The sequence below is a fragment of the Ceratotherium simum genome, chromosome 18, assembly GCF_057802395.1.
Source record: "Ceratotherium simum simum isolate JZ-2026a chromosome 18, ASM5780239v1, whole genome shotgun sequence".
Classification (NCBI taxonomy): Eukaryota; Metazoa; Chordata; class Mammalia; order Perissodactyla; family Rhinocerotidae; genus Ceratotherium; species Ceratotherium simum.
This window is the reverse complement of record NC_141917.1, coordinates 51196254-51210416: the sequence shown is the minus strand read 5'-3', so window position 1 is coordinate 51210416 and position 14163 is coordinate 51196254. Positions and strand designations below refer to the sequence as shown.

Below are 14163 nucleotides of genomic sequence, written 5' to 3'. Positions count from 1 at the left end.
CATTTCTACTACCCCTAACACCAGTCCATTTAGTTCGGGCCCTCATTATCTCTTGCCTAGATGACTGTAATGACTTTCTAACTGGTCTTCCTGTCTCCAGGTTTGTCATATCTGTAGTCAAGTCTGTCTCCTAAATCAGGCAGTGTACTCACTTTCAAACACTTCACCGGCTTCCCCAAAGTGGGAATATAGTAGTAGTTCCCTAAATTCCATGGGAAAGTTACTAGATGTTATTGGAAAAAAAGCATTTTGTGTTTACAACTTAGTAAACACAAATGGGAAATGTCTAGTTAAGAACTACTGATGTTAATTGTGATACTATTTCAACAGTGTAGTTCAAGTGAGATGAGCATTTATAGGCATACATTGCCAGTTAATCTGTTATTGAGAACTCAAGTTTATATCAAAATATAAGGTATAAAAACCCATTTGACAGTGGGTGCATTTATCTCATATTCAGATATGAATTTCCCCATTCTAATTAGATTTAAGCTATCAATTAAAAATTCGTATGAAAATAATATCTATTCTTTGTAGAAAATTTGGAAAGTACAGGATAGAAAGAAAAAAAAAAGTTGCTCTTATACCACCACCCACAGATAACTGAATGTTTTTATAGTCCATTGATATAGATATTATTGTGTCTCTATACCTGCATTATCTACTTATGTATTTATTAAATAAATACTTATTTAACATGTATATGCAAGGCTATTCTAGATACTGGAGATGTAACAATAAATAAAGCAGGAAAAGTTCCTGCTCCATGGAGCTTATATACTAGTGATGAGAGAAAGTTAACTAAATAAGTGATCAAACAAACAAATAAATACATAACCAACTGTCAAGAAGTAATAGTGCTGTGAATGAAAAATAAAGCAGGTCAACGAAATAATCTCGAATGGCTGTATATATTAAAAAATATTTTGAGATTGATCGAAAACTTAAAATCTTATTTCAGATGGCAAAAGATCTATGTATTTAGTTTTGGGGAAAAGTTTTTTATTGTATATGTTTATGGAGAAATGTTTTCTTTAACATTCTACACTCTATCCAAAATTAAACTGAGCAAAGCTTATATCACGAGTATCATTTGAAGAACTGCTAATCTTTATTTTGAAACAAAACAAGTCAATTGTGTATTCTATTTTAGACTAAAAAAAATATTAGTTACAGATCATTAAGCTAACATTAAGGAGTCAGTTGACAATTATAGAATGTAAATATTGTTTTGTAATGATCTAATCATACTGGATTAATTTAATTTTTAAATGAAACAGAGGATGTTATCTCTCTTGATTTTATTCATTCAGTGTGTGTATATGTATATTATATATATACATATATCAGACTATAAATTCTTTGAGTATAAGGACTATATCTTTTCATTTATAAATGCCCATGAAAGACATTATATGTATATATAATTATGAAAATGATGATGACAACAACAGCAGCTACTTTATACTGAATGCTATCAAATGAGAAACACCATCGCTAAGTGTTTAGCACTTAGATTGCCCAATTGTGTCTAATTCTTTTCACAATATGTTAAATAAAAATAAAGAGAAATTGGATAGATTAGAGAAGTGAAAATTATCAAAATAATGGAAATTAAATCCTATATTTAGACGTGTAAGCTGTCCAGCTAGATGATGGAAAGACTAGGTATGATTTGAATACATGAGTGATTTTATGATCACAGAAAACTGAGCAGGAGAAATTACAGTTATGTTAATGCAGAAAGGATTTTGACTGTTTCATAGCAATATTATCGAAAACCCAATGGCTTAAGCAATATACTTTTGTTATCTCATAGTTTCTGTGGATCAGGCGTTTGTGCATGAATGGGTTATCTACTTAGCCTCATCCAGGGCTAGGTTCTCATCTGGAGTCTTGACTGGGGAAACATCCATTTCTCCATTCCCATGATTGTTGGCAGCATTTGGTTCCTTGCTGTCGTAGAAATGAAAGCGTAAGTTTCTGGTTGGTTGTCTGCCAGAGACCACCTCCAGTTCCTTGCCATGTACAATTTACTAACATAGTTGCTTGCTTCCTCTAGGCCAGCAAGGGAAAGACTTTAGTAAGAGATATTTTACAATATTATGTAAGGTAGTTATGTGCTCATATGCATGTAATCATGTACATCCCATCTTTGCTGTATTCCATTGGTTAGAAGCAAGTCACAGGTCCCACCCATACTCAAGGGGAGGAGATTACACAAATATGTGAACATCAGGAGGCAGAGGTCATGGAGGCCACCTTAAGAGTCTGTCTGCCACAACTGGACATAAGGGAATACTTACTGCTGTCTTGGGGGTATATTGTTGAAATAGAAGTAGTGTGTCTCTGCCTCTCTTGACTTTTAGGAATATGGACACTCATTTAATTTATATGAGATTCAAAAGTATTTGACTTATACTTCTTGTGGTCATTTCCATCTCTCATTTCTTAAAATTTATAACTTCTACCTACATAATTTTTAAAAGAGAAAGGCTAAAGAAGTTAGAAAAATAGAGAATAATGCCACCCTCTGTCAAGTATATTATATAAATTAATCTAACTTTTCCTCACTGAATTTTTCAGTAAGTAGAGGTTAGAAAGATTTCCTGTTTAATATAAGGATATGAAAGTGAAGTATGCAGAGAACCTGTACCTGCTCAAGTTTATTAAATGAAGATGAATATAAATGAGGCAAGTGTTTACAAATGCCATAGTGCTAAAAGGTTTCCTCTGTACTGAAGGACCAAATGTGTAGAAAATAAAGGATAAACTACAATCCACACTAAAATGTGGTTTAAAGTGAGTCATGCTAGAATCATGACCTTTCAACTCTCATTCTAATGCCATTTACCTCTAGGTTTTGGAAAAGGAATACTTTGCGTACTCTGTTAGTATAAATAGTTGTAGACTGCAAAATTAAGTGAAAAAAATAATTCACAGCCTTATTAGAACTGACATTCCTAGAGCAGTAGAATTGCTCTAATTAAGATAGTTTAATAAAAACATCTTACTTTAAAATAAATGATCAAAAGCATCTTGGGAATTGATTTCTGGAATATTAATGTTCTTCATCAGAACTGTCTTAGGCTGTTCAGAAAGTTAATGCTTTAGTTGCTTTTTAAACAACTTTAAATGATTTTTTTTTTTTTTTTGGTGAGGAAGATTAGCCCTGAGCTAACATCTGTTACCAGTCCTCCTCTTTTTGCTGAAGAAGATTGACCCTGGGCTAACATCTGTGCCCATCTTCCCCTACTTTATATGCGATGCCGCCACAGCATGGCTTGATGAGAGGTGCGTCAGTCCGCCCCTGGGCTCCGAACCTGTGGAACCCCGGGCCGCCCAAGCGGAGCGTGTGAACTTAACCGCTACGCAACTGGGCAGGCCCCAAACAACTTTATATAATTTTTTAAAGCACATATTCTAAATTTAAAAGTATTGGGCCGGCCCGGGGGCATAGTGGTTAAGTTTGTCTGGTCCCCTTGGGCAGCCTGGGGTTCGCTGGTTCAGATCCTGGGTGCAGACCTGTGCACCACTCATCAAGCCATGCTGAGGCAGCGTCCCACATACAGCAACTAGAAGGATGTACTACTATGACATACAAGTATCTACTGGAGCTTTGGGGAGAAAAAAAGGAAAAAAGGAGGAAGATTGGCAACAGATGTTAGCTCAGGGCCAAGCTTCCTCAAAAAAAAAAAAAGTATTATGACAATCACTCACTGGAATGATATGAAATGATTATTTGAAAGTTCTTTTTTATTAAGTAATTCACTAGATTTATTTTACTTTGTTTTCATGAGCAGTTGAACATTATTAATGTTTAATTTTTTCAGATAATATGATTATTTTGAAAAATCTTAACATCAGAGAATTTATGAGAAGCATGTCTACATGAAAGATCTATAAATAAATAAGTTTGATTAATGAACCTGTCTGAACTAGTTAATTGTTTTTATCGTAGACTTCATAAGAAGTGGCAAACCTTGGTGGCTGAATGACACATCTGCTTTTCCTTCTTCACTACCAATTAATGGCACACATATCCACCACAGACAGAAGAGATCAGTAAGCATTGAGCGGTTTGTGGAGACATTAGTAGTGGCAGACAAAATGATGGTGGGCTACCATGGCCGCAAAGACATTGAACATTACATTTTGAGTGTGATGAATATTGTAAGTTTGATCCCTCTATATAATATTTTAACTCAATAGTTTGTTGTGTTTTTTGACTAAGGTCATGGATTTTTTTGTGAAATAGTGATTTTAAGAATTTTCTCATCTAAAATGAGAAAGAATCAATCTATTAATGTTTCAGTTCTATAGAAAATACATTTAAAGGTGATCTTATTGTTCATTTTCAGATAATATGACTTTTTGAATGGGTCCTGTTAAATTTTGTTTAAGAAGTTTTCCTTAACTTGAAACATCAGCTCATCCACTTAATTACTATGTCGTAGTTCATCTTTAGGAGAAAATATTTCTTGGGGTAGAGTTGTATAAAAACCTTTTACCAAGGCGTCTTAAGGGTAGAGTTATAAGTGATATGGGATAAAATAATATCTTTTTATACACACAGTGGTTAAATTCATGAAAAATTATTTTGCCACTCTTCAAGAAAATATCAAATGATCACCCTATGATTTTTGTCTGACTTTGTGTCTTTTCTTGTTTTCTGGAGGTCAGGTTGCCAAACTTTACCGTGATTCCAGCCTAGGAAACGTTGTGAATATTATAGTGGCCCGCTTAATTGTTCTCACAGAAGATCAGGTAAGAATGAGTTGGTTTATAAATCTAAAACTCTTAATAGATAGGCTATAGAATTATGTATTATAAAATGACTTATTACTGCTCCTTTTAGGAGGTTCTAGTTTAATATGACTTTCAGCTCTAAGCATTTAATATTTTAAGCAAATTTTAAATAGTTTACAAGAATATACCTGTGAGGTCCTGGTAAAGCTGTATATATGTATCTTAGCTATGTGTTTCAGTATAAAGATGAGCATTTGCATGGCAGACCTCATAATAGTGGTTTTAGTTGGTTTTGTATGCTGATAATCACATATATTGACATTATCATTAAAGCTGGAACTGGAATGAATGTCTGTTCAATAATACACTAAATTAACTGTCAGATATTACAGAAATAAAAATTGGCAAGAGATTATTCCTAGAAACCACTGCTTCTAATTATAGTCCCACTTTAGTCTTCAAAAGTTTTAACAACTGACCTTAGTAATTTGTTTGGAACATTTCTGGTATGCATGTTGTATTGCAGCCAAACTTGGAGATAAACCACCATGCAGACAAGTCCCTCGATAGCTTCTGTAAATGGCAGAAATCCATTCTCTCCCACCAAAGTGATGGAAACACCATTCCAGAAAATGGGATTGCCCACCACGATAATGCGGTTCTTATTACTAGGTATGGTTTGTTGCAAGTATTTTACCTTTGATTGTTGTGTTTGATATTGTAACTATATTTGGTTTTATCTAAAGCCTCATTCAGGTAATGAGTATAGAGAAGGCAAAATGGTAATTTATTATTCACCACTGAGAAAGAATACATTACACTTATTGTCTTTGCATCAAATGAACCAAATAAGAAACAAGAAAAGATTTAGAGTTGACTTAGAAATTTAATAAATACCTTTCCTTCTACTAAGGTCTATTCATAAGGTTTAATTGGAAGCACATATATGTTTTGTTAATTGAACAAAATACATACTAAAAGCAAGATTAAAAAGTATGAGAAAAATATATTTTAAAAACAAAAATGAGTCATCACTCTTGGTTATAAAATATATTAATTATTCTTACCTCCAAATTGTTAACAGGGAGGACATCGATAGTTACACACTTTACTTAAGTGAATGTTTATTTAATTAAAAATATTTTAATAGATATAAATATAAAGAAGCAGATTTATTACCCTGTATGTTGAACAGCTTGTCTCTCAGGAAAAATTATTACTTGATGATAACCCAATGAATTCATATTGTTTCTTTACAGTTTTGCAAAATTGTATTCAGATCCATTTTATTCCTTCCTCTCCAACAACAACTTTGTGAAGTAGATATAGATATCGTTATTATTTTTCCCATGTAAGAAATGAGGAAACTGGTTTAAAATACTTAAGTTGCTCGAGATCGCTTGGCTAGTAAGTGAAAGAGCAGGGCTTAAACCCTGACGATCCTGTCCTTTTTGATGATACCGTGCTATCTGTCTGAGTTTTTTTGTACTCCAATTATGATTGATTAGAAGCATGTTTAAATCATTTTAAGATGTTTGTCTTTTGACTTCTTATCAGTATTCAAAAATGAAAACAAAATAAATAATAGCAAACAAACAATAAGCAAAATGGAAGCATTATTCTCTCATGGCTAAATGGAATAGCCTTGCTATCTTGATTATTTCTTTTAATTTGCAAGGCAATATTTGACTTATACTTCATCTGTGGTGTGCTCATTGACTCTACATTAAACTCTTTGGAGGGAGTATAAAATATCTGGGATCAGAATCTCAAGACCCGGTAAGATAATGTGAATTTAGCTTTAAAAAAATGTCCCTGTTAACTGAGTTGTAGAGTTAAAAGTTTCTGAGTTTATTTTTTTTACAGTTACATTTACTTTAATTGACTTCATCTACCTGGCATCGTAAACCAGAAAATTTTGTTGAGATATGCTTGCCAAATAAAAACAACATTGTATGTTTCTATATTCATATGTGTTGACATATCAGTCTGATAAATTCTGCAATTCCTCAGAGTCTTGTGGTCTGGAATGATTCCCAAATATATTTGAGGAGTTAAAAATATACTAGGAATTGTGCAAATATAGAAACCTTTGTGTAAAAATATATATGGATATGATTAATGTCAATGAAATTACTAAAAGAAAATGTCTGTTATATATGTTAACAAAATGATCACAGATATTTCCATTGGCTTCCGTATTTATATTTATAAAGCCCTACCTGTCTCCAAAAAAGGCAATGCCTAGTGCTCTCCTGAAGCTTCACATTTTAGTAATTGTTTTTGCATTGGACTTTTAACTTTTGCATCAAATGACAGAATACCAAGAGTGCACATTTATAAGTATTCAAGTAGTGAAATACATCTGGGCAGTTAGCCACCCTTTCTTTGCACTGGCTACAACATTCAGCTGTCTGAGTTGTTACTCTGAATAGGTCCAGATATTTTTCTGATCCTCTGCAGAGCTCTTCTTTGCTTCTCCAAGCTACTTCAAGTGCCTTTTGAAGTCTGAGATTTGAACATAAAATTTTCCTTTTAAACTTGTCTCCTCCTGGTCAGACTAGCACTGGAAATGATCTCAGGATTTAATAGGATGGTACTTCAAAGAGTTCATATCTCATATCATTTTAGATTGGGTATGTAATGGAGGTTAGAAAAATGCCTCTTTGGGGCAGCATAGAATGCCTTTTTGAAATTCAAGTATCAAAGTACCCTTTAGTCTGCTTAAAAGTCTACAATTATCTTTGAATTATTAGGGACACAGAGTGACTTATCTAAATGAGATGGCCATCATCTTTAATATTTAGGGTTTTTTTGTTGTTGGGGGGTTTACCTGTGCTTGACTCTCCCTTACATATTTTTGATTTGTGAAATTGAACATATGTTTAAATCATACTGTTACTTTTAGTGAAAACAATTGTGAAAATTCCATAGATGATTTTATATTAATGTTGAAAATTGCTTCATGTAACTCACTGATTAACATGTTCAGGGTTGTGACTCCACCATTTAGAGGTAAGATCACGATTTATGTTTGCTTGAAATGCAAATGCATATGTTTGCTCCCTAGGGAGAATGTATAATGTTTTTATCAAGAATTCCAGAGAAAAATTGATGGATATGTTTATCTCCTCTAGGCCAAATTTTGTCCTAGGGATTTAAATTTTTTAAGCAGAAAACCATTTGGAACTGTAGTACTTAGGTAATAATAATTACTTTCTTGAAAGATATATACAAGTTCAAAATGTTATCTCCTCTTAGCAAATTTTTATTGTTTTATTTTATTAACATAAATTTAAAACAAACTGTGCTTTACAGAGCTATCAGATCCCTGTGACTAGACAGAAAGAAAATTTAAAAATTTAAAATTTTATTGTTTTATCTGGTATCAAAAATATTGAATTAACACCAAAGAGCATATTAAAAACTATTTATATATATATTTTAATTTATATATATATACTTATATTTATATATAAGTATATATATATATAAAATACAGTGAACATCCGTTATACACCATGTAGTTTTATCTAATATTTTTTTAAAAATTGAAGTATCATTGACAAACAAAATTGTATGTATTTAAAGTGTACCATGTGATGATATGATATACATTGTGCGCTGATTACCATAAAGTTAGTTAAACAAACATACTTCACCTCATAGTTACCTGGTTTTCTTTTTTCTTTTTCTGAATGAGAATGCTTCAGATATACTCTCTTAGCAAATTTCAAATATACATAAGGCATTATTAACTATAGTCACTAATGCTATACCTTAGATCCTCAGAACTTCTTTATCTTAAAACTAAAAGCTTCGGGCCGGCCCCGTGGCTTAGCGGTTAAGTGCGCGCGCTCCGCTGCTGGCGGCCTGGGTTCAGATCCCGGGCGTGCACCGACACACTGCTTGTCCAGCCATGCTGAGGCATGTCCCACATACAGCAACTAGAAGGATGTGCAACTATGACATACAACTATCTACTGGGGCTTTGGGGTGAAAAAAATAAATAAAAACTAAAAGCTTGTAGCATTTGACCAGCATCTCCCCATTTCCCTCATCCCCCAACCTTGGGCAACTGCCATTCTACTCTTGGTTTCTATGACTTCAACTTTAGAAAAAAATTTCCACATATAATTGAGATCATACAGTATTTGTCTTTCTCTGTCTGGCTTATTTCACTTAGCATAATGCCCTCCAGGTTCATCCGTGTTGTCACAAATGACAAGATTGCCTTCTTTTTTATGACTGAGTAATATTGCATTATATATATCAGATTTTCTTTATCCATTCATCCACCAATGGACAATTAGGTTGTTTCCGTATCTTGGCTATTTTGAACAATGCTGCAATGAACTTGGGAAAGCAGGTATCTTTTTGAGATACTAATTTCACTTCCTTCGGATATATACCCGGAAGTGGGATTGTTGGATTGTATGGTAGTTCAATTTTTAAATTTTAGAGGAAACTCCTTATTGTTTTCCGTAATGATTGTACCAGTTTACATGCCCACCAACTGTACAAGGGTTCCCTTTTCTCTACATCCTTGCTAATATTAATTATCTCTTGTCTTTTTGTTAATCCATCCTAATGGGTGGGAGATGATATCTCATTGTGGTTTTGATTTGCATTTCCTTGATGAGTAGTGATGTTGAGCACCTTTTCATGTTCCTGTTGGCCATTTTTATGTTTTCTTTGGAAAAATGTCTATTCAAGTTCTTTGCCCATTTTTAAATCAGAATGTTTGCTTTTTTCTATTGAGTTATGTAAGTTCTTTATATATTTGAGATATTAATCGCTTATCAGATATGTGGTTTCCAAATATTTTCTGCCATTCCTTAGATTGCCTTTTCATTTTGTGGATTGTCTCCTGTACAGTGCAGAAGTTGTTTAGTTTGTAGTCCCACTTGTTTATTTTTGCTTTTGTTGCTGCTGCTTTTTGTGTCATATCCAAAAAATCACAGCTAAGACCAATGTCAAGGAGCTTTTCCCCTATGTTTTGTTCTAGAAGTTTTGTAGTTTCCAGTCTTATATTTAAGTCTTTAATCTATTTTGAATTAATTTTTGTGAGTTGTATAAGATAGGGATCTAATTACATTCCTTTGCATATGGATAGTCAGTTTTCCCAGCATCATTTATTTCAGAGACTATCCTTTTCCCATTGTGTGTCTTTGGCACCCTTATCAAAGATTAGTTGACTATATATGCATGGGCTCTCTATTCTGTTCCATTGGTCTATGTGTCTGTTTTTCTGCTGGTACCATATTGTTTTGATTACTTTAGCTTTGTAATATAGTTTGACATCAGGAATTATCAAGCCTTCAGCTTTGTTCTTCTTTCTCAAGATTTTGTCTGTTCAAGATCTTTTGTGGTTCCATATAAATTTTAGTATTGTTTTTTCCATTTCTGTGAAAAATCTCATTGGAATTTTAATTGGGGTTGCATTAAATCTGTTGATTACTTTGAGTGATACAGACATTTTAACAACATCAATTATTGCAGTCCAAGAACAGGAGATACCTTTCCATTTATTTGTGTCTTCTTCAATGTCTTTCATCAATATCTTATAATTTTCTGTGTACATATCTTTCACCTCCTTGGTTAAATTTATTCCTAAGTATTTTATAGTTTTTGATGCTATTGTAAATGGGATTGCTTTCTTAATTTCTTTTTCAGATAGTTCATTGTTAGCATATAGAAATGCAACTGATTTTTGTATGTTGATTTTGTATACTACATCTTTACAGAATTCATTTATTAGTTCTACCAGTTTTTTATATATAAGATTATGGTATCTGCAAACAGAGAATTTTACTTCTTCCTTTCTAATTTGGATACCTTTTATTTCTTTTTCTTGCCTAATTGGTCTGTCTAGGACTTCTAGTACTATGTTGAATAGAAGTGGTAAGAGTGGGCATCCTTGTCTTGTTTATGATCTTAGAGGAAAAGCTTTTAGCTTTTCAGCATTGAGTATAATGTTAGGTGTGGGCTTGTCATATATGGTCTTTATTATGTTGAGGCACATTCCATCTATTCCTGATTTGTTGAGAGTTTTTATCATGAAAGGATATTGAGTTTTGTCAAACACTTTTTCTGCAGCTGTTGAGATGATCATATGATTTTTATCCTTTATTCTGTTCATGTGGTGTATCATATTTATTAATTCACGTATGTTGAACCAGCCTTACATTCTTGGGCTGAATCCCACTTGATCATGGTGTATGAACCTTTTAATGTGCTGTTGCTGTTGGTTTGCTAGTATTTTGTTGAGGACTTTTGCTTTATATGCACCATGGATATTGGCTTGTAGTTTTATTTTTTGTAATATCCTTTTCTGGCTTTGATATTAGAATAATGCTGCCCTCTTAACATGAATTTGGAAATGTTCATTCCTCTTCAGTATTTGGGAAGAGTTTGAGAAGGATTGGTATTATTCTTGAAATGTTTGGTAGAAGTCCTCAGTGAAGCCATCTCGTAATGGGCTTTTCTTTGCTGGGAGGTTTTTGATTACTGATTCAATCTCCTTACTTGTTATAAGTCTATTCATATTTTCTGTTTCTTCATGATTCAGTTGGTAGGTTGTATGTTCCTTGATATTTTCCATTTCTTCTAGCTTATCCAGTTTGTTGGTGTATAATTGTTCATAACTGTCTCTTATCATCCTTTATATTTGTGTGGTATCAGTTATAATGTCTCCTCTTTCATTACTCATTTTACTTATTTGAGTCTTCTTTTTTTGTTAGTTAGTCTGGCTAAAGATTTGTCAATTTTGTTTGTCTTTTCAGAAACCCAGCTCTTAGTTTTGTTGATCTTTTCTATTTGTTTTATAGTCTCTATTTCATTTATTGCTGCTCTGGTCTTTCTTATTTCCTTCCTTCTACTAACTTTGGGCTTAGTTTGTTCTTCCTTTTCTGTTTCCTGTAAAGTGTAAAGTTAGATTGTTTATTTGAGATCTTTGTTTTTTGTTAATGTAGGCATATTTTGCTATAAACTTCCCTCTTAGAACTGCTTTTGCTGCATCCCATAAGTTTTGGTATGTTGTTTATCCATTTTTGTTGGTCTCAAGATAGTTTCTCATTATATTTTTGATTTCTTCTTTGTCCCATTGATTGTTCAGTATTGTGTTGTTTAATTTCCACATATTTGTGAGTTTTCCTGCTTTTCTCCTGTTGATTTCTAGTTTCATACCACTGTGGTCAGAAAAGACACTGGATGTGATTTCAATCTTAAATTTGTTAAGACTTGTGAATTATCCTATGATCTATCCTGGAGAATGTTCTGTATGTGCTTGGAAAGAATGTGTATTCTGCTTCTTTTGGGTGGAATGTTCTGTATGTGTCTGGTAGGTCCATTTGGTCTAAAGTGTAGTTCAAGTCCAATATTTTCTTAATTGATTTTCTGTCTGAGTGATCTATCCATTGTTGCAAGTGGGTTATTGAAGTTCCCTACTATTATTGCATTGCTGTCTATTTCTGCCTTCAGATATGCCAATATTTGCATAATATGTTAAGATGCTCTGATTTTGGGGTACGTATATATTTATAATTGTTATATCATCTTGATGATTTGATCCCTTTATCATTATATGACCTTCTTTGCTTCTTGTTTCACCTTTGGATTTAAAGTCTGTTTTGTCTGATATAAGTTTAACTACCCCTTTTCTATTTTGGTTTCTATTTGCATGAAAGAACTTTTTCTATCCCTCCACTTTCAGTCTATGTGTAATTCTTACAGCTGAAGTGAGTCTCTTATAGGCACCATATAGTTGGGTCTTCTTCTTCTTCTTTTTTTTTTTTTTTGAGGAAGATTGGCCCCAAGCTGATATCTGTTGCCAATCTTCCTCCTTTTTTCCTTTTTTCTTCCCTAAGCCCCAGTAGATAGTTGTATGTCAGAGTTGTACATCCTTCTAGTTGCTCTCTGTGGGACGCTGCCTCAGCATGGCTTGATGAGCAGTGCATAGGTCCATGCCCAGGATCTGAACTGGCGAACCCCGGGCTGCTGAAGCAGAGTGCACGAACCCAACTGCTATGCCACTGAGCAGGCCTTGGGTCTTCTTCTTTATTATCCTTTTGGCCACTCTATGTCTTTTGGATTGGAGAATTTAACCTATTTACATATGAAGTAATTATTAATAGATAAGGACTTACTAATGCCATCTTATGAATTGTTTTCTGGCTGTATTGTAGTTTTGTTCCTTTATTCCTCCCTCGCTGTCTTCCTTTGTGATTTGATGATTTTATATAGTGGTGTGCTTTGATTTCTTTTTCTTTCTCTTTTGTGTATCTACTATATGTTTTTGCTTTGTAGTTACCATGAGTCTTACAAAAAACATTTGATAGTTATAATTGTCTAAGTGGATAACAATTTAACTTCAATATTCCAAAACTCTACCATTTCCCCCCATTTTATGTTTACATCTTTTTATATTGTTCATTTATTAGAAATACTGTACCTATTGTTATTTTTAATACTTTTGTCTTTTAGCCTTTATAGTAGATTTAAGTGATCAACACTCCACTATTACAGTATTAGAGTATTCTGAATTTGACTATATACTTACTTTTACCAGTGAATTTTAGATTTTCATTTGTTTTCATGATACTAATTAGCATCCTTTCCTTTCCACATGAAAAGCTCCCTTTAGCATTTCTTGTAAGGCAGTTCTAGTGGTGATGAACTTCTTCAGCTTTTGTTTGTCTGGGAGAGTCTTTGTCTCTCTTCATTTCTGAAGGACAGCTTTGCTGGGTACAGTATTCTTGGTTGGTAGTTTTTTTTTTTTTTTTTTTCAGCACTTTGAATTTATTATTCCACTCTCTTCTGGCCTGTAAGGTTTCTGTTGATAAATCTACTGATAACCTTATGGGCGTTCCCTTGTATGAGATGAGGGTTTTTTTTTCTTGCTGCTATCAAAATTCTCTGTCTTTTATTTTTGACAGTTTTACTATAATGTCTTGGTGAAGTCTTCTTTGGGTCGAATCTGTATGGGGGCCTATGAGCTTCGTGTAATAAGATTTCCATATCTGTCCCAGATATGAGAAGTTCTCAGCCATTATTTCTTTAAATTAGCTTTCTGCCCCTTTTTCTCTCTCTTTTCCTTTTGGGATTCCCATAATGCAAGTATTATTTCACTTGATGTTATTTCATGATTTAGGTAGGCTTTCTTCACTCTTTTTAATTTTTTTTTTCTTCCCTTAGCAGATAGTTTCAAATGAAATGTCTTTGAGTTCCCAGAAATGTCTTCTGCTTGATCATGTCTGCTGATGCTGCTCTTTATTGCATTTTTCATTTCATTCTTCAGTTCCAGAATTTCTGTTTGTTTTTTTAATATAATTTCTTTCTCTCTTTTGAACTTATTTTATTCATGTATTCTTTTCCTAATATCACTGTTTTGTGGATCCATGCTCAGCTTCCTTA

The 14163-nt window shown here is 33.2% G+C and overlaps 1 protein-coding gene across 5 annotated transcripts in view; it reads left to right on the top strand.

Annotated features, from left to right (window-relative positions):
• ADAMTS6 (ADAM metallopeptidase with thrombospondin type 1 motif 6) overlaps positions 1 to 14163 on the top strand; it is a 336164-nt gene that overhangs the window by 16541 nt on the left and 305460 nt on the right. For all 5 annotated transcript variants that reach the window (XR_015555122.1, XM_087443329.1, XM_087443330.1 and 2 more), the window contains exons 4-6: positions 3962 to 4173; positions 4684 to 4767; positions 5276 to 5421. Coding sequence is in view for 4 of the 5 variants with exons in the window: in XM_087443329.1 (XP_087299455.1) it covers positions 3962 to 4173; positions 4684 to 4767; positions 5276 to 5421 (442 nt within the window). In the remaining variant the exon portion in view is untranslated. The remainder of the gene's footprint in view (positions 1 to 3961; positions 4174 to 4683; positions 4768 to 5275; positions 5422 to 14163) is intronic.